At 41.6% G+C, this 27,664-nt stretch overlaps 1 protein-coding gene across 1 annotated transcript in view; it reads right to left on the bottom strand.

Annotated features, from left to right (window-relative positions):
- LOC307253751 (A-type voltage-gated potassium channel KCND3-like) overlaps positions 1 to 27,664 on the bottom strand; it is a gene marked incomplete at both ends in the record, with an annotated part of 97,797 nt that overhangs the window by 13,502 nt on the left and 56,631 nt on the right. Inside the window, one exon of the mRNA XM_080031908.1 lies at positions 6,758 to 6,926. Within this exon, the coding sequence (XP_079888034.1) occupies positions 6,758 to 6,926 (169 nt within the window). The remainder of the gene's footprint in view (positions 1 to 6,757; positions 6,927 to 27,664) is intronic.

The following is a 27,664-nucleotide window of genomic DNA, read 5'->3' as shown; positions in this document are numbered from 1 at the left end:
CTCCCCTCTCTGCCCCATTTCAACTCTGTCTCTACACTATCATTAAAGCATAAAAATGCCCAAAAAATATCTTAAAAAAAAATAAAATAAAAAATAAAAAGTGAGTTAAAAAACAAAAAAACAAAACAAAGCACTCCACAACATGTGGGGGGTGGTCAAGGGTATGTGACGATCACCCAGATTGACAAGGGAATACTAGGAAGTAGATGATGTTATGCTGTCAAATGTGGTTATGAGGGATGTTCCATGGACAGAGACCTGCATAAAGACCTTGAGGCAGCTGTTGGATAATATTAAGAAATACAACTAAAAGCTGCTTAACTGTATCATTTATGGTGAAGGAATATGCCAATATAAATCAAAATTAAAAAAATACTCTGTTAGTTGGCAAGTTAGAATGAAGATGATGATATATTGTGACCAGAATATCAATTCTGAATGAAGAAATGTAGTTTATTTGAGTGGATTTTGGTATCATGTATTAACTTAACAGGTAGGGGAGAACGGGGTAAGTAGGCACACTTTTTACTCTAGTGAGAATTGCTCATCACCAAAACATCTGTCAATAGCCATTCCTACATTAAATTGAAGCTTAAGGTGTTGGCTAGAAATGTGTGTCTCTCTTTTTTTCCAACTTATTGTAATGAAGAAGTAATTTACCATCAAAGACACTCTGACACATTGTGACAACCAACCCCATCAAGGGGTCGGTTGTCACACACTATGGGGTTGTTTGTCACAATGTTATCTTAATGGGAAAAATCTTAAAAAGAAGGCAAGGAGGCAGAACCAAATTTGAATGTTTAATTGCATTGTCAAGTTGACAAATAGGCCTACATAACGTTCTGTAGCCTTGGCAGCTGGTCTAGTTTGGGATGCACTGGGTTTTTTGATTTTGTTGCCCTTTTTTCTTTTGCTTGCTAGCTGCCTTTTCCTGCTCTATTCTTTCCTCCTCTGGGGTGTCAGTGAGGATACAGCTTGACAATTTATTTCGTTATTGGGTTCCTTTTCTGGCTGCAGCCTTGAGATAACATGTGACAACCAACCCCCCAAAAAATTTGACGACCAACCCCAACTTGAATTTCTTGCTAGCATCAAGGCCAACAACCATCTGACAACTAATTAGCTTGCTAACCACAATCTAAACTATAGTTTACCCTTCACACTTTCTGAGGGTAACAAGTGTTTTGTTATAAACCCATTGTGTAAAAGCCTAGAAGAAAAATACTGAGAAGCAAACTATTTTGAATTTGACATGCAAAACACAAAACATCCTCTCACCTGAAATGCAGCTGTCTTCCTCCAAGGAAGTCTATGTATGTGACCTCTGATCCCAATTCTGGACCTTTTTTATATCAACATTTCAGAGCTAGCGCGCTCTGGTGGCGAGATATAACGAATGTGACATCCAACCCATGTGACAAATTACCCCGTTCTCCCCTATATATACATCTAAGTGCATGGGTAAAAACGGGTAATTTGCATTTAGCCAAGTACAACTGGGTTCAAGTCGATCTGTGAATACACATACAGACACACACACTTCACAAAACCTAAGGACATATCAATCACAGAACAAAAGAAACAGATCCAGGAGACTAAAATAGGCACACTTAAGCCATTTTCTTCCTTCTGCATCACTTGTTCTATGTGATTGTACCTCTAAATGTCTCCCTCATTCAGGTGTACTAATCAGAATTTGTAAGAAGAGCCACCTGGCAACATTATTACCTTCATGCAAATAAGCTGAGCAAAGCAACAAAAGAGTAACCATTGCAGACTGGATACCATGTTACAGATCACTTCGCCCGATCGTGCCTAAAGACACAGGAAGGGCCTGAACTCAGTGTTCAATTCATTGTGGAGCAAAAGCAGTGAGGGAAGGCTAACGGGAGGCAAAAATGGGGAAAAAATGTCTTTGTCTCAGCTGTGTGTTCCTGCTTTGGGACACAGCAACTAGTGGCATCCTCATGTATCTTTCCTTTGTGTGGGGCGATAGATCAGGGGCTGTTCCTCTACCACCACACAGATGGATGGCTAATTGTAATGGGAGCCCGGAACATCTAACAATTAGACCTGAATGAAGATGGATGTGAACGGGGGCTGGCAAGGGAGGGGAGGAGCATGTAAGGAGAGAGAACAAAAATGGAGAATCGAGGTGGCTAGAAAAGCTGAGGGATTAATGCCTTCCTTTCCCCTTGTCCTTTAAGTACCCCGAAAGGCAATCTTGACTGGCTATCCTAATTTATTCTCACTTAAACATAGACTTATTCTAACAAATGATCTGAGGAGGAATGGATGTTCTGTGAAGTATAACCACGTGCAGGTAATAAATGCTGAACAAATGAGGTTTTGCTATGGGAAATGACCAGTGACACTTGCTAAATGGTCTGCTTAATGGCTGAGAAGGTCATGTGTCATTAAGGTTATGGACCATCAAAGAACAGTACATGTTATGTCGATGGTAGTAATGGGGTATTGAAGGCTATGGCATGCTTGGGTATTTCATGGCTCGTTTTTTTGGGGGTGTAAAAAGATCAAAGTTCTCATTAGCCGTGAATGGAGTGGACCATACAATGGTAATAGCGCTATCATACACCCTCTACACCGATCTGTTATAGTGTGAGAGACTGCCCGCCTATGGACAAAAAGTATTAAATTAATGTGACGTGACATGAAATGAGCAGAACACATGTCAGCAGAAGTTGTTATGGAATAGAGTAAAATCCATTTCAGCGGCTATAAATTATACAAGACAAAGAGTAAAGCCAAGTTGGTGGCTCTGTGATGCTGGACTGGCACAGCATTGCTTTGAGTTCCATTATACTCTAACACTCACAACGACAATGCTAACATGCTGATGATTTATTTGCAGGTACAATATTTACCATTGTTTCTTAACGGCATGCTAGCAATTGCAAATTAGCACTACACAGCTGTGTCTGATGTACATGTTGTTAGTTTTTGAAGTTTTTTTGTCATTACAATTTGTTTTTGACAATTTGGACCTGAAAATGTATCAAACGACATGGCAACATCTGGACTGTGAACCACAAATGTGAACCTTATTGTGGTGCTAGAGGAAAAGTCAGGTGATCACCAAAGTCATTATGGTCATTTGGGACTCTGGGAACAAAGAATGTCTACAAAATGTAGATTCAACCGTTGTTGAGATACTTCAGTCTGGATCAAAGCTTTGGATGCAATTACCTGCAATTAGCCACGCTGCTAGCATATAGAATGGCTAAAATTAAGTCCGAAAAGAAAGGCTGCTTTAGTTAGAAAACCAGTAAGATCTTGAAATCTAGTCAATTCTACGGCATCTACCGGTAAAGCTAACACACTATGGAACTCAATGCATGTTCTGATTGTCTTAAAGAGGACCTATTATACTACTTTTCTGGTCTTAATTTCTTGTTTTAGACTGCTATAGAGCAACCTGACACGAATCACATCACAAAAAACTATGTAGATTTTCGGGAAGCTCTTTCTCTTATTTTGGCGATCCAGCACGTCCTGTCAACACTTGAGTGTGTGTGCTTCGGCAATCTCCGCTCCCTCCGCCTGTGCATCGGCCATCTCCGCTACCCTCCCCCCCCCCCTCCTGCAAACCCCACTCCGTTGTGATTGGTTACCTTCCTTCCGGAACACTTTCAGTGGCGGGAAGCGCGAGCATGGACCTATAAGGGCGCGAGGCAGACACGAGGCAGACGCGAACAGGGAAGTGACAGCATTACCATACATGGAAACATCCCCGTGGTGACTTCACAAAGTTACATGCGACGTCACAAAGTTACAAAGGGTAGACCGCTTTGAAGACGTGACTTCTCGACTGGCTAGAATAGTGTTTAGTGCTCGGCACAGACACCCCAGACGGTCAGCAGGGAATACGTCGAAATGCATGTAAGTCATTATTTGATAATTTAGTATGGTTAAGCATGACTATGAATCATCATAACAACGTTTATACGTCATAAAAGTCAAAAAGCATCATAGGTCCTCTTTAAGTACACAAGCTCAAATGCTAGGAAACACTTAAACCTGTAAGCTACTAATTAAAGACATAGATGGTTAACAGATTGCATCTCCTAAACATGCTCTAAAATATCACATTTGCAAACCTATCATGGTACTTGGCACAATTGAGCTTGACTTGCTGTAGTAATTACACTCTGAAAGATCGGAGCATCCAGGTGGAATAATAGTATGAAGGCAATTACAAGGAATTTGAGTCATGCTGTTATGAAATAGAGGAAACCTATCGGCTGGATGTATTGGTGCTTGAGCAAATTCGCTGACCTCACTGCAGGCAAGCCTTGGAGGCATTCTAGTGCCCTGCATGAGTCATTTAGGACCGGTTAATGGCGACAGCGCGGTCATGCTACACCGGTCATTTGGCAGATGCTTCTTGCGGGTGTGGGTGCCTGGTATCGAGTGGTCTTTGGGACACTGTACCACACTGCTGGGGAAAGGTGGAACAGACCAAGGGCAGGCTCAAACTGACAGGAAGTCGGGTGGACGCGTACATACCAACGTGGATTCATGCACTTTAACAAACACACACGCGCACGCGCACGCACACGCACACACACACACACCTTCCAGCCAGCCAGCCAGCACCTCATCTGGGTGATGGCTATTTCAGGAAAGAACACAGCATTAGGACACACATTGCCTCCAGGTTCCCCCCTGCCTCCCCTTTCTACTCTCCCCACTGCCTCTCCCCCAGCTCCCTCCTTCCTTTCTTCTGGCCTTCCCCGACACCACTCCTCTCCTCTTCTCTCTCTCTCATCAATGCTACACAGCCCAATCGGTTCCAAGCGGTTTTTAATCTAGATAATTTCCCCAACCGTCCTAACCCTCTTTCCGTCTCCTCCGTTTGTCCTCCTCCCCTCACTCCCCTATGCTACGTCAAAATCTCACTTGGCAGACAAGGTTACGGTTAGTTAAGACTGGGTAGCGGTCAGGCCACGGTCGAACTGCGGGACTGAACAGATTTAAACTACAATCAGAGAGCATGTGCCGAGATGGATGGCGGTAATCAAAGAGAGGGTGAGCGAGAGAAAGAGAGAGAGAGAGTAATAGAGAGAGGATGGGGAAGAAATAAGTAAAGGAAGTGAAAAAAATCCTTGCTACGAGAAGGTGCGAAATGGAGTGATGAGAGGGAGGAATGGACTCTGAAAGTATTTGTCAGTGTGGGCATGTCTTGCCTGCTCCAAACAAACAACACTACTATCTATCTCAGTAGAACAAAAAGTGTCAGGCTTGCCCTCAGACTATGATTACCAGCCCCCCTCTGGATGTGAGCCAGCTGATGCTGCTAACCAGTCAGGCTCATGGATACACAGCAACATGAAGGTCTAACGGCCGGGCTATTTACCCAAAGGAATTTACCCAAAGATTTAAATCTTCCGCATTTTAAACAGGAGTTTACATAATCCGGTTATGAATATCTGCCAGCATGTACTTTTTTTTGGCTATGCTTAGATGGCTAAAAACTCCTTACAAGGATGGGCCAACAAAGAAAATGCGTAGAAGGGAATTTGCCGACATTCACATCGTTGACAGGCTATTTTAGCATTTAACCTTGGGGTATGGATGGGATAGGTTTGGAGTACTGATAAAATGTAGGTTTTCTGGGAGAAGTTGATTATTTACATAGTAATAAGAATAAGAGATAATAAGAAGAGTGGGACAGTAAGCTTAGTTCAGCTCAGGTCATTGACGTCTATAGAATCAATAAAGAGCCAAGTTAAATGATTTAAAGCCTTTGATAATTGATTTTAAAATCTAAATCTCTCCATAACATAATAAAGTCTTGACTCAAACATTTATATACGTATAAAATGCCTTAAAAAATATGGTGCCACTTTCTGATGATTCATATAGGTTTAATCAGTTATAACTTTATTATTGGTTAACATATCATTAAGTAATATTTTATAGATCAGTTACAAGCTCTTTGGCTTTGATTAAGTCTTTAATTTGGTAATAATAAAGTGCAAATGAATTAATAGTACTACTACTTCTAATAATAACATAACTCATATAACTTTGTAAGCAATTTTACAAGTGCTTAAAAAATTAAATGTGGTCATATTTTCTATAAAGCCATAAGTTATACATGCTAATGAATTGGTAATACATATATTTGTCCCAGATTCATCACAGGTTTTCACAAACGGTAATTGACACGGTGGATAAATTAAGGCGATGAAAGTGTTCTCCTAGTGGATAAACACACACATTTTTGTCTAACCTGGCGACCCTAATCGTGGATGCTCCAACTGTAAAGTATGCTGTTTAAATGATGTTGTTAAAAGTAGATCATCCATTAATGTCTGGAGAAATGAAGTCAAACATTTCCTTACGTTAGGGAGGAGCTGCCTTTTGATGCAATTGCAACCCAGGAATTGAGCTACGCCAGGCTAACCCAGCAAATCATATTTCAAGCTGCACAGAGACCATTGTGAGGAAGGTATCTGAAATTCATCCAAAACTGATCTGTTTATGCAGAAGGGGAAACCGGAAGGTCAGGGTTTAGGTATGCATGCCGAGGGAGTAGAAAGGTCCATTAAAGCATGGCGATACTTACTGAATATGTATTGCACTGTTAATGTGAAAGTAAGTCAATGTGCAATATACACTCATTATCATGAGTTTCAGTGAAGACCCCCCCAGAGCATTTCTCCCATCTTGGCTGAAGTTCCAACCCTTCTTGGGCCAAGTCGAAAAGGAAAATAAAAACTGTGTTCACCTGAATCTTCTGTGCCCGCCGCTTGTCTGCTCTCTGGTTCTGATGATAGATGCGGCTGAAGTTGGACACGATGACAGGGACCGGCAGGGCAATTACCAGCACACCACTCAGAGAGCAGATGGAGCCAAATATCTTCCCTGCAATCGTCTTAGGAACCATGTCGCCGTATCTGCAGCAGTGAGAGGTGACAGGGAGAGAAAGGGAGAATACGTTTAGTGAAACATCAAAAAAATCTGCGCTAGCTCATCCCGTCTAGTCACACACTCGAATGGAAGTCATTCAGGTCCAACAGGCAGACCCACGCACGCACGCACGCACGCGCGCACGCACACACACACACACACACACACACACACACACACACACACACACACACACACTTCAGCAATCTTGTTTCATCTTTTTCTTTTGAGGCACTTCGTCTATCCCCCAGAATAGAGCTTGACCTGCTTGACTATGCCCCAGCCCAAGAGAGAAAGAGAGGCCCCCGACCAAACCCCCTGTGTCACTGAAGGGCACACTAAAGTCCACTGACTCCTTCTCTGAGAGCAGATACTATTAACCTTTAGAGATGACAAAGTCGAGGACACGAGAATGCCAGGGACATTTCCCAAAAGTCATTTAGCTCCAATTCAATCTGAAATATTTGCAAGTCAAAAGCGATCTCGTCTCGAGTTTGTAGACAGACAACCACAATTACAAATAACTGTATTAAACCACACTGAGGGAATCGACAGTGGAAGGGAAAAGATATGAGAGGAGAAAGAATTCAAAAAACTAAAATAACAAGATCTAATTTGGAAAAGTAACCTTTAGTTCTAGGTGGTGTTCATATCTTATTCATGAGTAAAAAAGTGCAGGTGATTTGTTCTTGTTTCCCAGCCAAACAAGAAGTTCTACTTCATTTATTAGAACAGATTCCAAAGCTGCCTACAAATAAAACTGAAATAAACAGCCTTTGAGCATCCAGCTTTATATAGCAGTGTATTAAAACTTGAACACAAATCTTTCTTCCTCCATAGTGAGTTGTATAAACATGTCGTTAATGTCAAATAATTGAATCCTAAGAAATACCACTTCTTAGGAAGTGGTATTTCCCAAATTTTCCAAAAATAGCCTTTCATGTATATTCATCAAATTCATTTCATCACATCAAGAAACAGCCTCATTGCAGCAAGAGTTATTCTTAACGCATCAAGGTGAAGCTTTTCTTTTAGGTGTAAACCATTGCAGCCAATCCTAGTTGAATCCTTGCCTTCTATTCTATACAATAGAAATGTCGAAAAAATATCTCCATCTCAAACTGTGTAATTACTACAAAGCACATGTGCCAGACATGTCGACGTGGGCGTGTCAGGAACCTATATTGTGCATATAAAATTAAATGTATTGTAGTTCAGCAACAAAAAACAAATGAGGGCATTTTGGTAGTAAAGCACTCGTCAAGCTCATCCATTCATTTGACAGATCACGGAGAAGAGAGCTGGTTGTTATTTGAGGACTTAACAAACATTACCCAAGAGGCTCTCCACAAATGAACAATAATCTTCTCAAGAAACTGTGCTCATGATAGTCATTTTTATACTCTAATGAAGCACTTCTGTCACAGTCTGTTGGGGATAGTAAAAACGCAGGGTGGTGTCGCAAACAAACACACACACACACATGACATAACCCATTCCATTCAAATGGGTAGGGAGATGAAACAAGAGAATAAACCTCATACTCATTAGTCATGGATCTCAGTAAAAACAAACCCAATATGAAGCCATTTAAGCGGAGGGCGTTTTTTTTTTGCGCCAACACTGCCCACACACAGTGAACCGCTGGTCCTCTGCCATAACTGAGAGTATACTTACAGAGTACACTCATCGTCCTTTCCAAGAACTTTAATGGCCTTTGTACCCAAATTAGGCAATAACAATCCCATCAGCGGTACCGAGGCCCTATCACTACACACAACATTTTATCTCCTCCCCACTTCAGACGATGGTTCCATTAGGAGGAGTGAAAAGCTAATCATATTCATCTGCAAGCCTTCTTTAATGGGATCCTATCAGATTGCCTGATAGCGGCCCCTCTCTCCTAATACTACAGTCAATATGCCGCTTCCATTTAGTCAAGCTGGCCTATCTCTGATGATACCATCTCTGAGCCATTATACACGGCACAGAGATAAGGCTGGGCTCGAACACATTAAAGAAAGGAGAAAGCGATAATAAGTGGTGTGAGGCTGTGCATGTGTGTGCATGTGATAAGGGAGGTTAGGCGTAATTTGGTCCCCTCCTGCCTGGATGATAGCTGGGGCCATTTCTGACTCCACTGAAGGTAGTGGGGGGTTGGAGGGCGGAGGTAACCGTTGGAGAAAAGAAGAAGTTGAATCAACACTGAAAGGGAGTATACTAGACTAGAGGGAGATGTGTTTTTCTCAGCAGATGCAGTGCACCCAGGAGGTTTTTATTGCACTCCATCAGCTTTCTTTCTATTTCTCTCCCTCAACTACATTCACACAACCTGGAGTTAGCTGTATACTATATGTGTGTTCATGTAAACAAATACTGGATGCATGCACACACACACACACACACACACACACACACACACACACACACACACACACACACACACACACACACACACACACACACACACACACACACACACACACAGGTCAGGTAGGTAGGTCAATTTTCGGCCAGGGTTGTCACATCCCATCATATGAGAGCCAGATCTCTGTGGGTTGTATTAATAAAGCATAGGAAGGCCAGATGAATGGGACTGAGTGCTATTGTGAAGGAATATGTGACGGATGGACTTGCCAGATAAGGTCTGAGGGCTGACAGACACACAGATTTGTGATGATGGTAGGTCATGTCACGCCAAGTGAGGTCAATAAGGCACCGCTCACCTGCTGCTAAACCCAGCCAGCACACAAATATAATATATAAGTATGGAGGCACTGATAATCAAGAGACAGATTCCATAAACATTGTTAATGAAAATGTTATAAATATATGTTGTGTAAAATATAGCATTCTTTTCTTTATTGGCTTTGCTGTTCATAAACCACTTTTATGTATGAGCCGAAAGATCATAACGCTGTTTTTATTGATATGCTCAGGATAAGACTTCTTCAATAAAAAGAGAAAGAGAGAGAGAGAGAGAGGGATGTATATACTGTATACTGTAGAGAGAGAAGCAGGACTTAGAAATATGAAGTGTTCAGGGCTTTGAACCCCATGTGATTCCTCTCTGCCATTCGGATATAGCCTATAAGTGATTCGTTTTGGATGACAGGCCCTTGTGATGGATTGACCCCATTGAGAACTATAAGTGTTAGTGTTTGTGAGTGGGTTTGTGCGCAGTCTACTATATGTGTGATGTGTACGTTTAGTTTGTGCATGTGTGGCTGTGCGTGTGTAGGTCAGTGGGGGAAAAATACATTTACAACAAGATGTGACAGAGGAATGTTAGTTCAGAAACATCATTACGTTTTTAAAGAAAAATGCTAACCAAAAAGCAAAAAAAACAGTTAATAAGTAATATTGAGAAAAATATGAAGATAAGCACCTCCATAGAGCTACTGCATGTAGGTCAAAATAACACAAGACACGTCCTGAACGTACTGAACACATGTTGTCACAGGGCAAGCACACGGAAAGTGAGCACTTGACAGCTGAGTAGTTTTTTCACTGACACACTCAATATGTTTCTTTTCATCTTTGAGAAATAACTTGAATCATAACAATCATTATCAACTGAGATTTCATCAACTATGAATGTTTTTGGTTCTAATCCAGGATGTAATTCTTTCATCTCAGCACGTCTGCTAAGAAAGCTGGGAACCTTCAGCACCACGGACAGCTACTATAGCTTCAGTGTATATAGCGCCTGTTCACACACACACTGTGTTCACACTGCTGGATACCAACATCTGTCAGCAGCACCGAGTTCTTCCTAGCGTGAGTGATAGGATGCTGCACCAACACACCATTTTCTGCCAAAGCTAGACTGGTTTTAGTTTATTTCAAAGGAGATATTTCTATTTACTTTTTTTTTTCTTTGAGGCCGAGGCTCTACATAAAGGCTTCCCTGCACCAATCTGGATTTAGGATTCATTCAATATGATCATATTGCAATCCTACTACCACTCAAACATTAAATATATCTGCATTGATTAAAGATCTCCTATTATACTACTTTTCTGGTCTTAATTTCTCAATGACTCCTATAGAGCAACCTGACACGAATCGCAGCACAAAAAACTATGTAGATTTTTGGGAAACTCTTCCTCTCATCTGGGCGATTTCTAGCCTGGAAATCCTGACCCTGATATCTTGAACGATAGAGGGTCTGGCGACGATCAATAGTAATTTCCAACTCTAGGGGCGGCTCCTACTCGTGCATTTCAAATGCCACTGCACGCAGTTGGATAGCACTACAACCAATCAGAGCGATGCACAAGTGACGTAAGCCCCGTTCGTTTAGCGAACAGCTGTTAAACTGTTCAATTAAACGTTTGCCGTTGTCGGTCGGCAAAACAGAACATTCCACTTACTTGCTAGTGAAAGCTATGAGTCCCGTCTTCCAATTCGTTAAGGGTCGAGGCCAAAGCAGTCTCAAACTCACACAACATATCCGCAGCCATCTTTGATGTTTACTATCACAGCTTCGACGTCGCATGCACGTCACTGTCGTCATCCGGTTACGTCCTCCCCAGAGCACCATATAAAGGGCTCTGGCGCGCCCATATTAGATAGAACCAATTGAAACGTTATACCAGATTTCTGGTAGTCTTGATAAGCTTCAACGGAGCGTCTCCAGACCAACACGCGCAGCAAATTTAATTTGCCAGCGCCTAGTGGCAGGTCTGGGAATGCCAGGCTAGGCGATTTCAGCATTCTCTGTCAAAACTCGGCTTCGTCCTTCTCCGCCCCCTCGCCCCCCTCCTGCCAACCCCACTCCATTGTGATTGGTTACCTTCCGCAAGACTTTCAGCGGTAGATTTGAGCAGGCAAGTCGGGGCATGGCAGGAACGTGCCAGAGCACGTTGCAGCATTACCATACATGGAAAATCCGGATTGTTCTACGTAGATAAATCCCGGAAAATTGAACAAGTGAATCGCGACCGGCGTCCCTAGTGTTTAACGCTCTGCACAGCCACCCCAGACAGTCAGCAGGGACTACGTCTAAATACACCAGTAACACCAGTAGACATAAATTATTGACCCAAGGAAATTCTGGAAAGCTATAAAATCACTTTCTGTGAGCAAAGATTCCAATGTTTTACCAGCTTTTATTATGAAGGATTCTGTTGCTGTTAGCGATAAAATGGAGATGCTGAATTGTTTTAATTAGCATTTTATTTTGTTTGGCTCTCTGTTTGAAAACAGTTGCTCTGCTACTGTGAAGCCCTGTACTGATGTTCCAGTCTCTGCAGGCCTTTTTAATTTTACGCCTTTCACTAAACAGGAAGTTCAAAAAGCCCTAAAAGCTTTAAATCCTGGAAAACCTCCAGGGCCTGATCTTGTTGAGCCATACTTTTTAAAGATTGCAGCTGATTTGATAGCAGGACCTCTCACTTATCTTTTTAACCTCACATTGATAAACAATGAAATTCCTGGCATATGGAAATCTGCATTTGTTCTCCCTTTATTAAAAGGAGGTGGCCCATCCAAGCTAAACAACTACAGGCCAATATCAAATCTGTCAGTATTGGCAACAATTCTAGAATCTCTGGTAAATGACCAACTCAAGGATTTTCTTCAGACCAATGCCATTATGTCTACATTTCAATCAGGTTTTAGAAAAAAACATAGCACTACCACAGCGGCACTGAAGGTGATAAACGACATCTCTGTAGCACGTGATAAGAAACAGCACTGTGCATCACTGTTTATTGATTTGTCCAAAGCTTTCGACACAGTAGATCATGATGTTCTAAAAAGCAGGCTCCTCAACTCAGGACTATCAGAGCAAGCAGTCTCTTGGTTCCAAAACTACCTCAGTGATAGGACCCAGTGCATTAAACATGACGGTCTCTACTCAAACAATTTACCAATCTGGAAGGGTGTACCCCAGGGTTCTGTATTAGGCCCACTTTTATTCACCATTTACATTAATAATATTGATAAAAACGTGTCGGATGCCAATTTCCATTTTTATGCTGATGACAGTTATTTATTGCTTTGCACCGACTCTTAAACAGGCTATTGAAAACTTGCAGAATGCTTTTATTGTTGTCCAAAATAGCCTTCATCAGCTGAAACTTGTTTTTAATGCAGATAAGACCAAACTCATGTTGTTTACTGGTTCTAGAGCTAGACCACAAAATGTCCCCTCTGTGGTCACTCTGGAGGGTAGTGTTATACAGGTGGTTACGTCTTATAGATACCTGGGTTTTCTGATTGATGACTCCCTCACCTTTAAGCCTCATGTGCTCTATTTGGTAAAAAAGCTGAGGCTAAAGTTGGGTTTTTATTTTAGAAATAAGATGTGTTTCTCTTTCAATGTAAAAAAGCGACTTGTGGCTGCTACTTTTTTATCTGTTCTGGACTATGGTGATTTGTTGTATATGCATACCTCTGTTCAGTGTCTTAATATGATTGACTCGGCGTACCATTCATCCCTGAGATTCATCACAAACTGTAAGGCTCGGACTCACCACTGCCAGTTGTACTCTCGGGTAGGATGGCCTGCTTTGTCCACTCGTAGGCTCAGTCACTACTGCACATTTATTTACAAGGCAATACTTGGTGTGCTACCTAGCTATGTATGCTCCCTTATCATGCGGAAAAGTGCTGGTCCACACTTTTTACGTTCGCAGGACTTGGTGTTGCTTTCGGTCCCCAATGTACGGACAGAACAGGGTAAAAAGGCTTTTGTGTACTCTGCCCCCACTGTGTGTAATACGCTGCAGAAAGACCTAGGACTTGTTGAATTAATTTCGTTGAATGCCTTTAAGTCGAAAATGAAGGAAATTGAGCTAGACTCTATAAGATGTCAGTGTTTTTAATAGTTTTTTTTCTGGTTACAGAAATGGGTCTATTTAGGATTGTTGCTGTGTGAATTGATTTGCTTTATTTTTTAGTGCTATTTTAATTTTGTCCCTGTGTGTTTGTCTGTAACTGTGGTTCATTGTGCTGCTGCCTGTCTTGGCCAGGTCACCTTTGAAAAAGAGATTTTTAATCTCAATAGGTTTTTTTCCTGGTTAAATAAAGGTTAAATAAAATAAAATAAATTATGCCTCATAAAAATATCTATAAGTAATTCCCTGTTCCATTTTCATTGGGAAACCTGGCCAAAGACGAATGAAGCTTAGCTCTTTGGGGTTCAGCGGAGTGAAAGATTGTCTTTCGGGGCCTCTAACCCTCAACCCATCTGTACTCACATCTGAAAGTCCATGACCATTGGCCAGTCACTCAGATGGAAGTAACTCGGATGACACACGGCCCTTCAGGGATGGGTTAACCATCGTTTAATCATGTATGGAGACAAATAGAAAAGAAGAAGCTGGAGCAAAAGCACGGGGAAAAAAGGATGAGTGAAATGAGTCGACAGAAACAAATTGAGATGCAGATAGTGCCAGCGCTAAAATGAAGAGGGTCGGATAAGTTTGTGTAAATGTATGCCCCAAAATATGTATTAATGTAGATTATACCACATATAATAAGATTCAACTCTGATAAACTGACCGCTTAACAAGTTGTTTCAAAGAAGTATCATTTGGAAAAAGTTGCTTCATGATCATTAGTAGACAAGCAAGATCCAAGCAGAGTAATAATCCAGGAAAAATAACTGCGGAGTCTCTGAATGGATGTCGATTCAGATACTCTCTGGGAATTGTCCTGATGAGTCCTCCTGCTTTTCCTTCCTCTCAATTGCAGTAAGAATGTGTATGCAATAGCTTCCTCACATTGTTAACCATTTATTGAGTACAGCTACAATGGATACAATTTGCTGATTCGGAACAATGTCAATAACTAATTTCCAAACAAGAGGCAGTTGGGTGTCAGCAGATTTCAGTGGATCATTTACGCAAACAAAACTTTTTAGGACAAGAAAGGAACAAATTGCAAATGATTGCACACAAAAGCATGCCTTGCACCAAAAGAAAGGCTCAGGAAAAAAACCAAAATAAAAATTATGTATAGATCTATTTCACTGACAGAATATAACAAAGTACAGTCCATGCTTGGAAACCTGCTGATTGAATGGCATACAAAACACAGCAATGGCTTTGGTTTCAACAACTCCACAATAGGAACCTTGGTTTTTGGAGGAGTACTATGGACGAAGCCAAAAGCTGAAATCGAAAAAAGGTTGATCTGTGAAAAAATGATTCTGGCTACGCTACGTTTTAGCTCAACCAATCGATTTACTGTCACTCACCCCAGTGTAATGCCTCCGTTTAACACCTGTTACCATGTAAAGTAGGTAAACCTATTGTGCTCACTGTAGTGTAGGTGGGTCACAAAGCCTGGTAGATATTGTGAGGCCAAAACAAATCCATTGTTTTGCTGTAATCCTATGGACTTAGTTCTGCATTAATCAGTGGCAACTCTGATTTCAATCTTTTACATAGCTTCATATGTGTCAGAGCACAACATTGCAATTTCAATATCTACATTACTATTGATGATACGGCTAAATGCTTAGGTTGCGCCATGAAACTATTTTATCAACGGAGATTTTCTCTTGTGTAAGCTATACCTCTTTCTGCTGGAGCAGTGCTTTGATTTTCCTTTTATATTGAATACACAAACTACCCATCTGTGCCTAACATAGGATTATTGCGACAAAATTTCACTTTTTCAGTGATAGAATAAACAGAATCACTTTGTTGCCATCTGGCCATTTTTGCTAGATTGCCGTTTCACATCAGAGTAATACATCTACAAAAATCTCTTTACGTCATGCTACACTGTTACAGTCCGTATTTTCTCTTTCTTACACACAAAAAAGGAAACCGCAACTGTAAGCCTATGGAAAAATGTAATTTTCTTTGCCTAGCAGAGTGATGTAAGTGGCAAGCATATAGTCTATACCCTCATTTACATTTGTCAAGTGATGAGAGGAGAATGGGAGAAAGAAACACACAGATAAGTTGATAAAGTGAAGGGCATTACTCTCACTCCGCCCCGTGCACAGAGGAAAGGTCATTACCATCGCTCTCTTCACAACCAATCTTACGGTGAATCATGCTGAGGGATTGCCACCATTTCCCCCCTGCAACACACATTCGGTTGGCCACATCATGACTTTGAGGTGCGCTTACTTTGACACCTTGCAGACTTTTCTCCACAGCTTTAGATTTAGATTTTTACCTCGGCCAAAGGGAACGCTTGATTTTCATTGGACAGAGTGTTGGCATCCGTTTTCAGCCACTTTACAGCCCTCGTGTTCTGTCTCCCACCACTCTGCTAAATGAATACACTATGTACTCTGGCATTATAAGACAATGGATTCTTGCAAATGTTATAGGATATGCTCAACTTTTACCCTCTGACATGAATAACCAGAATGATATTCTATATTTGACAAGTGGTCATGGTGCATGTTGGATTGTCCCTACACAATCTACCATTACATCAGCTGTCATTGTTGTTTGTTTTTCAAGATTACGAGGAAAATACATAAGGACTGATAAGGATTTAGCAGAATTCCTCACTTAATATGGTATGTTAATGACTGTTGCTGATAACATACCATGGTCTTGTCCCTCAACATCCGCATTTTTTAAAGATATATTTGTAAAAAAAAGGTATACAGTATATAAAAAGGTAGATATAATCAATATTTTTGCTAAAGACTAGTTGGTTCTAAATCAGGGGTTCTCAAACTTTCCTCGCCGAAGGAAAACAAATTATAAAACTGAAATAATTTCAATGGCCAGCGTCTTTGCGTCTTTACAGTTTACATGTATTGGACAGCATCCAATACTGTGTAATTAACACATTTAAAGTAATAAATGAAGGGCTAGGTCTCATTTCAACATTGGGGAACACACATTAAAAGCGGGGGTCTGGGGGTTGTCCCCCAGAAAAATTTGAGGTTCGAACACTTCATTTTGTGCATTTTGGTTAATTTTTATGCAGTAATTTGTGTCTTCTGTATTTATTTATGGTGGAAATGTTAAGGAAAAGACAACTCGCTCCCATTGACACACATCTAATGGAATATAAATCAAGGCACTGAGGCATTCTGTATTGCATTCAAATATTTATTCTACTTTATTGTTCAACACTTTCTACACATTGAAAACGTATCACCTTTTGGAGTGTTTTTTTGTAGGACTCACTACTCATGATGCAGCAGCAGTGTTAACTATTATGACACTATACATTGGAAATAAACAGGGTGGGCTATCAGCAGTCAACTAGGCAGATAGTTCCATGGCTATCAGCAGCTAGCTAACGTTAGTTTGTTAGCTAAACTTTAGGCAAAAGAGTTAGAAACCAGATAATGTTAGCATCCATCCTTAGACACTTGACCTAATCTAATTCACCTTGAATGTGAGGAAGTGCATCGTATTGGGCTTGACAAGCTCACTATCTAACAACTTACATTGGGACCACTACACTGCCTGCTACACTGGAGGCTGACCAGCCGTCTGCAACGAGAGGCAGAGGCCAGCCGAACTTCGCAAGTTTAATAAGTGGGGAATGAATACAAACAATTAGGAGGGATATTTAAGTGTTTCGACCCCTGTACTGTTTTTACTGTTATGGGGGACGCATCCCCTCCGTGCGTTTCAAAAAAAAATAAATAAAAAAAAATATAATTATTATTATTTTTTTTTAATAATTCATAATTCAATGCGGGCCGCGGGCCGCCAGATATGCTTCCGCGGGCCGCCATTGGCCCGCGGGCCGCACTTTGAGAACCACTGTTCTAAATGAATGCTAATGTTGCTATCTGCTGGATGAATAAACAGGCAACTGTTTACATACAACAAGCTAACACGTTTGCCATATCAATTTGAGGTGTGAAAATGAACGAGGGTCATGTTTGGATGTTGTTTCTGTTATGCTGTGATAGAGCAGGGATTAGGTTCAATGATCCCTCAATGATCTCTTGAGTATAAATAAAGGTTGAAGGAATGCATAGTTTTAAAGATACAAATGTTTTAGAGATTTACATCGATTATTAGGACCTTAAAGGGGTAGTTCAGGATTTTAGACATAGGGCCTTATTCCCAAGTTAGCCTTGGTGTTCTTTATCAGTGGAGACAGTTTTCAACACATTTAATTCAGTCCTTCTAGTTGCAGAGTGCGCTCGTGCTAAGCTAGCGCACGGCATCGGGGGGATACCTAGCCTGCTACTAAAACAGTCTTACCCACTCCACAGTACACCCGAGGCCAATCAATTATAACGCCAGACTATCGATGTAAATGTCTGTGTTGATAGAATAATTTTAGAAATAAAACCAACCTCGCATATTGCATTTTGAGGGACTTTATTCCTTGTAGGCTGCGGCAGCGGCGGACTAATACCTAGGTTACAGGCTCTATAATAGTTTGTTTACCTGCTGATGCCCGTACCTGTACGAGCCGGAATACACTGATGAAGAATTGAGAGGGATGCTCAAAGGGCAGAAAGAGAAAGAGCGTCTGTAGAGACAGCCCCCGCTGGAGCTGCAGCAGAGAACCGGGACAGAATGACGGTAGACTGGTGGCAGTGCAGTTTCAGTTTCTGTCCCACGCTGCTCTGTTTACTTTCTGCTGTAGTGATTCGGTTACACAGCAAAGTAAAAGTCCGCTGCTGCTAAGAAAGTAGTCCCTCAAAATGCGATAATTCATGCGATGCGAGGTTGGTTTTATTTCTAAAATTATTCTATCAACACAGACATTTACATCGATAGTCTGGCGTTATAATTGATTGGCCTCGGGTGTACTGTGGAGTGGGTAAGACTGTTTTAGTAGCAGGCTAGGTATCCCCCCGATGCCGTGCGCTAGCTTAGCACGAGCGCACTCTGCAACTAGAAGGACTGAATTAAATGTGTTGAAAACTGTCTCCACTGATAAAGAACACCAAGGCTAACTTGGGAATAAGGCCCTATGTCTAAAATCCTGAACTACCCCTTTAACACACTCAGCCACTGGTGTCGCTTCCCCCCCAACCATATGCTCAAATTGAGCTTTTATTCCTTCAGCAGCTAACTGTAGTGGGTAAAAAACATCTCTTCGAAAACCTACATCTGATGCTGTTTTCTAGTCCCATTAAGCACTACGAGTACACTTACTTGCCAGGATGTCGTTGAATAATAGCCAGGGACCTTGTTACAAGCTTTGTTCATTTGTGTGTGTGTGTGTGTGTGTGTGTGTGTGTGTGTGTATCTGTGCGTGTGTGAATGAGCGTGTGCGCCTGTGTTTGTGTGTGTGTGTGTGTGCGTGTATGCGCCTGTCTTTGTAATTAGCGTTTACCAGACTGCTATCAACAGTATGCTTCAGTGAATCCACTTCCAAGAGTAACCAGGAAGTGCAAACACAATTACCAGGAGAGAGGGAGCGTAACAACATTTAAATATGAATTACATCAGAGATAGAACGAGTCCCCCCAAAGCTGCCTGCATGCTGCTTATAATTCAGAGAACAGTGGTGCCATTAGCACATTTGTGCATCTGCCTGAGTGCATATCTATGTGCATATGGTGATTTTTGATGTACGTAGACGTCACTACGTGCACACTCAATGGTAATAGGCACATCGCTATAAGTGCAGAAATACTTGCAAGCCTCTGACATCCACTCGTATCAAAGGGCTGATACGAGTGGATGTATGGATAAAACCAGTAATGACTGTTGGTAATTGAAACAGGAACCCATCCAGCTGTGTGTGCTCGGGAACATTGAGCAGTTTGTCAGTGTGGCAGAGGAGGAGAGGAGGAGAGAGGTTGAGGGAGTGGGGGGCACAATAACCTTGATATGTGGTTCAATTAAGTTGCTAATGAGAACCAACTGGTCTCTGTATGAAATATGAAACTCTGGAGGCTTGTTTGAATCCTGAGATTGATCTCTTTTTGTTGGACACCAGACAACTGCAAAATAGAGTAAAGGCATATATATTATATATATATATGTGTCATATATATATATATATATATATATATATATATATATATATATATATATATATATATATATATATATGACACGTCTTACGTATAGGAATCAAACCTCGCAGAGTTGGCAAGGGAACAATAACCTACAAGTCCAGTGTTTTATGTCTCTAATAGAGTGTGACATTACTGTCAGCTGTGTAAGGAGAGAGGTGGGGACTCGGGGAGAGAACAAAAAAGAACGTGACGGCAAACACAAGGACAGACGCAGAATTAAATCTCACACAACATTCTTGATTGTGACAGATATTTCAAATTGCATTGACATTCATAGGCACAAGAGTAATGAATCATAATGACTTTGGCGATTACCTGACTTTTACTCTGGCATCTCCGTGATGTTAATGCTTTTGGATTTGGTGAAATTTGGTCCACACATTGTGTCCCCACCAAGATGTATTGTAATAACGTAGGTAAACCCTTCATGTTTTGTTTGTCTAATCAAATACTTGAAAAACGAATGACTGATGCAACAGTCATAAGTATAACCCCAACCCACTGCCTAAAGTGCTAATTAACAGATGCTACACTCGAGTAACAATCATATGCCAAAGATCAGCATGACAATATGTCAATTGCAGTGATTTTCATTAGAGTTGAGTGAGTTGAAGACGTTGTCTAGCTCGTGAACATACAGTCTATTGATTTCCTGATGAACTTGGAATTGTCTCAATAGTAAAAAATAATATACTAGTGCATTACACAAAATAATGGTAATAACCAACAATAATTGTCTTTTCGCAAAGCTTTAAAAGTCTTTTTTTCTCTATTTTACTTAAAAGTTGTTTAACGTTGTTAGAAAAGATACTTTCAAATTAGACTGCCTGTTAATGGTCAATATTATTTGAATGTAGTATACACATCCCAAAGGGAATACAGCTGCATTAGATCTTTTTTTTTTGTTCACTTCAACCCTTCGGAATGTTCCCCCGATGTTCAGAGGTGAAAGGAAATGGAGGCTGTGTGAAGAGATAAGGCTAGAGCTGAGAGAAGAGAGAAAGAGAAAAGGTCAGAGCCCGGGAGTTCAGGGGTCATCTCTACTGTGTAGCTGAACCCTGGTCATAACAGCAAGGTGACCGGCTGGCTGGTCCCGGCACAGATTTCACACAGCGATCAAAGAGAATAAGGAACAAACACAGGAGAGAAGAAAATACATTAAATGGAAAGGGAAGAGAGGGAAATGCAAATGTGGAAAAAGAGACTGCGGTGAGAGGGGCACTGATGTGGGATTCGAGGGTGACCCACATCAAACGAGGCGCAGGGAGGAGAGATACATTGACAGAATAAGGGAGAGGGGAATAGAAAAGTACATGTTTGGGGAATTCAGAACTACTCTGTGTCTCATTCAGCTCACTGCCATATTGCATTGTTTTAACTTAGTCAGACCATTTCCCCCCTGTCGTAGAGTTGGGATGTGTTTGTGTTTTGCGGTTCAGGTTTGTGTGTGTTTGTTAAACAGTGTATGCTTTGTTTGATGGTGAGTCTGTGTGTGTGTGTGTGTGCCCACAGTACCCACATTTAATTACCATCCGTCTCAACATTGCTACTGTATTTTTCATCTGTTACACCGCATGTGACCTTAATACAATAACATAATTTTCATTGGGCTCTGACTGGGCCAATGGCAGATTTCCAGAGCTGATGAATTCAATGTCAGTGTGTCAACAAGTAGCCAAACGGGCCAATCAACGCAATAAAATAAACCACGCTCAAAGGTCCCGCCGGTGCAGCAGGACTACAATGATTGATTTGACTTCAGTATTGAACTGCTGGACTTTTTCCCCCAAAAGGAAATAGGAATTAATTAAAATCTGGTTTATTGTTTTTGCTTGCTCTCTCCCATGTGACTCCACAGGTGAAGCAATTTTCTGTGCTACACGTTCTCCAGCTCATGGACTTTGCTGATTAAATGGTTGCCTGTCCAATCAATTAAAACAGATCAATGAAAACCACCGTATGACTTAGTGGTGTGAAAGGAAGGGAGGTAATTGTACATGAGGATCTTTGTGTGTTTTTTCCCTTTCCTTTAATTCTCAGTAAAACATTTTTTTTTATGATGAATACTTTCTCATTTGTCCTCCATTTCCACACCAAAGCCGTCTGTTATTCTTCGTTCTTTGATGTTACCTGTTGTCATAGGGACGTCAGGACTGTTGCAACACTGAACAGCATACAGAGTCCAATGTCACTCTGGTTAAAAGGGTTACATTAACAGCGATTGCAGATTACATTAGAGCGGGACCACCATTAGTGGTAGCAAAACACATTTGTGGTTGTAGGGCCAGCACGGTTAGCATTTAGCGCTGATCATGCATATCAGGGCTAGACACTCAGCTCATGTGGTTTAAGTTTAATTCATACTCAACTAGTTTCTGAGAGCAACACGTTTAAAGGCACACTTGATATTAGCGCAGCACAGCTTCAAAATAAACAACACAGAGTAAGACATGCAGTAAAAATATACCTTACTTCAAATTAAAAAAAAGTTGGTTCAGCCCTGACCCCACGGTCACCTTTGACAGGCGTGCAACAAGGAAAAAAAACACACAGAGCATGTTGTAGCCGCCGCGAGTTACCTACCTGCAGCTACAGACAAGGACACCATACCGCTGAAACAACAACCACACTTGTACCCGAGGCGGTTACAAAAAAGAGTCACTAGAGAGCAGATACCCGCTATGACGTCTCTTCTTTTGTATACATTTGATTTCCAATTGACTAGTGAAATACGTTCTTGTTACATGTACATTGTAAATAAATTATGACAATTTGACAATAAGGCCTTACTAAAGTACGGATGAATATATATCACTCACTATTCAATGTAGAACATCTTTTAAAATAAGAAATAAAAAGTGAAATTAGTTGTCAAGGCATAAAATCAGTGATCCTATACTGTAGACAAATCTACCTGTCTCACCTGTCAATAGTTGAATTCCATGGAGAGCAGTAGTTGATACGTGCACGATTTGCTGCTCGTCCCTCCTAAAATCAAAGATGTCTCTGTCAGATTGGGCTATCTATGGACAAGAACATTGCTTTGCTGCAGGCGAAGCTTATCACACACTGGTTTTACGCTGCCTGACTTATTGACTGCGAACATGGCCAACATGGCTCTTCTCTTCAGTGTTCACATCGGCAGCATTGACTGTGCTGATCTATGACCAAGTGCGATGGGGAGACGGTCAATGCCGCTAACAAGAGCGGGCTGATGCCTCTTAATCTGCTTTAGGCTGATGCAATAAGCCAATGTGCTCTCTGGTAAGAAAGTCGGAGATAACAACGTGTCATCTCAACTTGACATGTCTATCCATGGAGAGTTTATAGAGTAAGACTGAAACTAGTGAATGCTTGCTGAGATGGGCAGCGTCTAAAACTGTTATACATATTAAGTGCAAGAATCAAGAGAGCAAATAAACCATGGCAGCAGTTGACAACAACAGTGAGCCTGATGTCAGCATCGGTCAGTGGATGAAGGTAGCTGTCTGGATGTTAGTGGAGAAAAGTAGGCCGCAGGAAAAACTAGGGCATCACTAAGGCTCAGGAGAGGTGTCTCCAACCCAGCCTCCTGTCCTATTTCGCTGCTTGGCGAGACTGGCATGTGTGTGTGTGTATGGGGGTGTGTGTCTGAGAGCCCTGGGCAGTCATGGAAAAGCTTCAGGCACAGGAGGCAGAGAGATAACAGGTGAGCTCTAGGGAGGCTACCTGTGGGAGAGAGGAGCCCCAGTGACAGGCCTGTTTGGGGTGGAATGGATGTGCTATAACCCCAAGGGGCATAGACCAAATGTCAGAACGTCTGTGCACAGTCACATACTGGAAAACTGCTCTGAGCTATACTGGAATGTGTCAACTGTGTGTGTGTGTGTGTGTGTGTGTGTGTGTGTGTGTGTGTGTGTGTGTGTGTGTGTGTGTGTGTGTGTATGTGTATTTCCTGCAGATGACTCACAACAGGAAGGAGAGCACAACCAGGCAGCACACACAGGTGGGGGGAGTGTGTATGTAGGTGTATTTGTTTGGCTGTGTGGGTGCAAGAAATAAGCTGTGGCACGCATGTCACCACAGTAAATACAGTATATGCCACACCGTTTCATAAGTGTGCACTATACAGCACAACACATACTGCGCTCCCACACCGACACAGACGCATAAACCCATATACAGTACCCACCCACATGCAATATTTACTGTACTATGACACACATTAAATATCCACCAGTCCCCGCTCTCCACTCCTATGGAGCTTTCCAACACACCACTAAATTATCCCTAGCATTACCCAGAATTTGCCATATAAGAGCAGCCTATGAACTGACATGCTGGATGACCCTTAGTGGGCCAAGTGTACATCCCACCTCCTTCTGTAAAGCCTATACCCTGGCAGGGTTCATCACCTCATTGCAACTCTAGCTCCAACGACCGGTAGTTTGTTATCCAATCAGAATGGGGATGTAGGTTAATGTGGAAATCGTCCACAGCTATTTGATCTTTGACCATGCCGGCAGCCTCACATCGCTGTGGAAAGCAGCACTGAGGCAGGCAGGTGTGGATGTGGTGTCCGGTTGCCAGGTTAGGTTCTGACGAGCACATTAGCTGGTCATGTTTCCCGATCATGTAATGAGGCCAGGGATTTGTGTAACAACACAGCAACTGTGTAACCCGCAACTGTGGATACTGAACACATCAGACAAAACTAAAGCAAAGTCTACAACATTTGTTAAAAAGTCACTCTACTAGGAAATACATAAAAAGGTTCTCTCCAGATCATTTTAATTGTGGATAAAGTTATTCTAAATAAAACAATAAAGAGTTGTTGGTCTGTTCCCTGTTGAAACAGTCACCAGACTATCAGGTGAGGTCTTCTGATGTGGAGTGGCACAGAGAAGGAGTGTGATCTGACCTACTCTACCTTCATGTATTGATTTTGTCTGATTGTGTCTTGACTGTAGTGGGTGGGTTGAGGTGTGGAAAAATGGGCAGGCCACAAGGAGACACTATTACATTTGGTTTCAGAGGTCATTCCCCCCCCCCCCTCTTAAAGGTCAAGTGTAAAAATAATTTTCAAAAGGGCAAAAGAGAGACTGCCTTGGGATTGAACCATTGCAAATAAAAAGCAGCATAATCAAAATCAAAGGCACGGGCCAATATGAATGGGACAGCATGCACTTTAAGCCAATTAGTAACCACGGTGATAAATGAAGCTTTCAGAAATGAGCTTTCAAGATCAGAGTTAAAGGAACAGTATGCCTACTCACTAGGGTTGCAAAATTCCGGGAATTTTCAAAGTTGGAAACTTTCCATGGGAATTAACGGGAATTTATGGGAATTAACGGGAATTTTGGGAATTAACGGGAATAAACGGGAATTTACTAAATTTAAAGCAAACCAAATGCACTAAATCCTTCTAACTATGTTATTTCAGTCCTGGCAAACGTTCTAGAGTAAAAAGCAGTTTTTTCAACTAAGTTGTTATATATTTATGAACATTTAATTTCAAATCAGATTTTTTTTTAAGTTTATTGAGACACCCAACTTGATATCATATATTGATTTTTACTAGACCAGGTTTACAGAGGCTTAAACAGTGATTATAAATATAGTTGGGGAAAATATATTTGAGCAAAATCTTGACTAAAATAACCAGATTTTATGCAACTAACCTTGGCAAGTTGCACATAGCACACATCCTACTGCAGGGGTACTGAGGCCATGCCCTCTACTAGGCCTTTCACACCGCCGCAAAATCGGCGCTAGTTCTGGGCTTGTTCGGAGTTAGAGCCAGTGTTTTGGTTTCACACCGCCAGAGAGCCTGCTCCGGGCCGTAAAAACCGGGGGAACTCATACCCCAGGATTGAGCAGGGTTTGATAAGAACTGCTTGCGCGAACGGTTGGGGGAGGGATTATCCTGACCAACCAGAGCAACTCAAACCTCATGCCCGCCATATTTAAAAACACCGCTACTACGAGACGTAAACATAACATAATTACCGAACGTAGCGATCAAATTGACCGGCGAGAATACGCTGTATGGGTCCTGTTTGCTTAAGAAAGCAAAGCGAGAGCCAACAAGCTAAAAATAAGACGTATTCGCCGCTGTTGTTGTGCTTAAAGCTAGCGGTAGCTTTAGCGTTAGCCACAAGAGCAGCGGCGTCGGGTGACGTACACACACGTTTACAGTGACGTCATGACGTTGCTCTCTTGCCGGCTCCATGGCTGTCTCCGGTCGATGTGAAACCAACCGGTTCATAACTGGGATAAGGCTGTAACCAGTTTTGAACTGACCCCAACACCAGCCTGGAACTGACTCTTGGTTCATTTTGGTGTGAAAGGCCTATACATGCTCTGTGCATTCCTCCATCACATGGGGGGCATTTGACTTTATTTATTGAATAGGTTGGGTCAGACAGATGAGTAATATTTAACTCAACATTCATCTTTTTGTTGATCAGTGAAATTGTTGATTGTTCATAAAATAATCAAAACTTGATAAAGTTCTTCTTAAAAAATAAATCTGTTCAAATGTAATGATTTTTAATTGTATTATTTTGCATGGATGTCTGTCTATGACCAAACATAGTGTTTAGATGTTTAGATTTATGTTTGGATATGAAAAAAAAAATCATTTAAATTACCGACATTTATAATTTCCAATTTTGAATATTCCCAAAATTCCCGAGCGAAAGTTCCCGTGGAAAGTTTCCGGAAACTTTCCGGTAATTTACCGGAAACTTTCCACCCCTTTGCAACCCTACTACTCACACATGCAAATTTGACATGCTAGCAGGTGCGTTTACAGACACACACACACACACACACACACACACACACACACACACACACACACACACACACACACACACACACACACACACACACAAACAAACAAACATAAGCTGGAGCCTGATGATTTTAAAGCCCCTCTGTAGCAATAGGATCAGCTGAGAGGAATCAAAGATCGGGGGAGGGGGATCCAGGTATCACAAATCATTTCCATCACACATCAGTGCTTATGCCGCTGATACTAATCCATCAGACAGCCATCTCTAATGCTGCAGAGAGACAATTTATCAGCATAACACGGTCCATTCCGACTCCCTTCCACACATCTGCACACATGTACCAATACACACACTTCACGCTCTATGAATGAACTCTAACGGATTTCTCACAACACCTGCCAGCGTCGGTCAACAACATTAACATAAGAATTCGGTAGGAAAGAAAAGTCATACACATTAACACACACCAAAACCCGCTCATGAATGTTAGAAAACTTTACAAACTATCAGGGTGGATGTGTTTAATTTAAAAGTAAAACATTTTTTTGCCAGTGTACTGTGAAATGAACAAAGGGGTAAACCTGCACAGTGGGCTTCAATAGATGATTTATTTAGTCTCTTGCTCCTCCTCCTTGATTGCCTCTTAACTGGCTCTATGTCCACTTAAAGGGATTGCATTAACCTCTGCCACTCTCGCTGGGCAGATGAGCTGCTCCCTCACCCTCCCCTTTAAGAAGTCCTCTGTATTAAACTCTTCCTTCTTTGGCTGGGATCCCTGTCTGGCTGCTGTCCAGACACACACACATACTTAGAAAGCCAGACACAGTGCAGCGTGCTCTTGTGCAGTATATCACTGTATAGGATCTGACACCTCTTTGTGGCCACGGTTGCGGTTTTATGCTTTATTTGAAGGCACTTTGCCATCTAGCACTTTTTTAGAGGGGTAGCTTTGGTACTATTAATGTGATACAGGAGTACTGTGGACTGAGGGCGAGAGACCACAGGGAGCACA

This window comes from Ammodytes marinus (genome assembly GCF_949987685.1).
Source record: "Ammodytes marinus genome assembly, chromosome: 7".
In the NCBI taxonomy this organism is placed as follows: domain Eukaryota; kingdom Metazoa; phylum Chordata; class Actinopteri; order Uranoscopiformes; family Ammodytidae; genus Ammodytes; species Ammodytes marinus.
The sequence above is the reverse complement of the archived record's forward strand: the minus strand, read 5'-3'. Positions and strand labels throughout refer to the sequence as shown.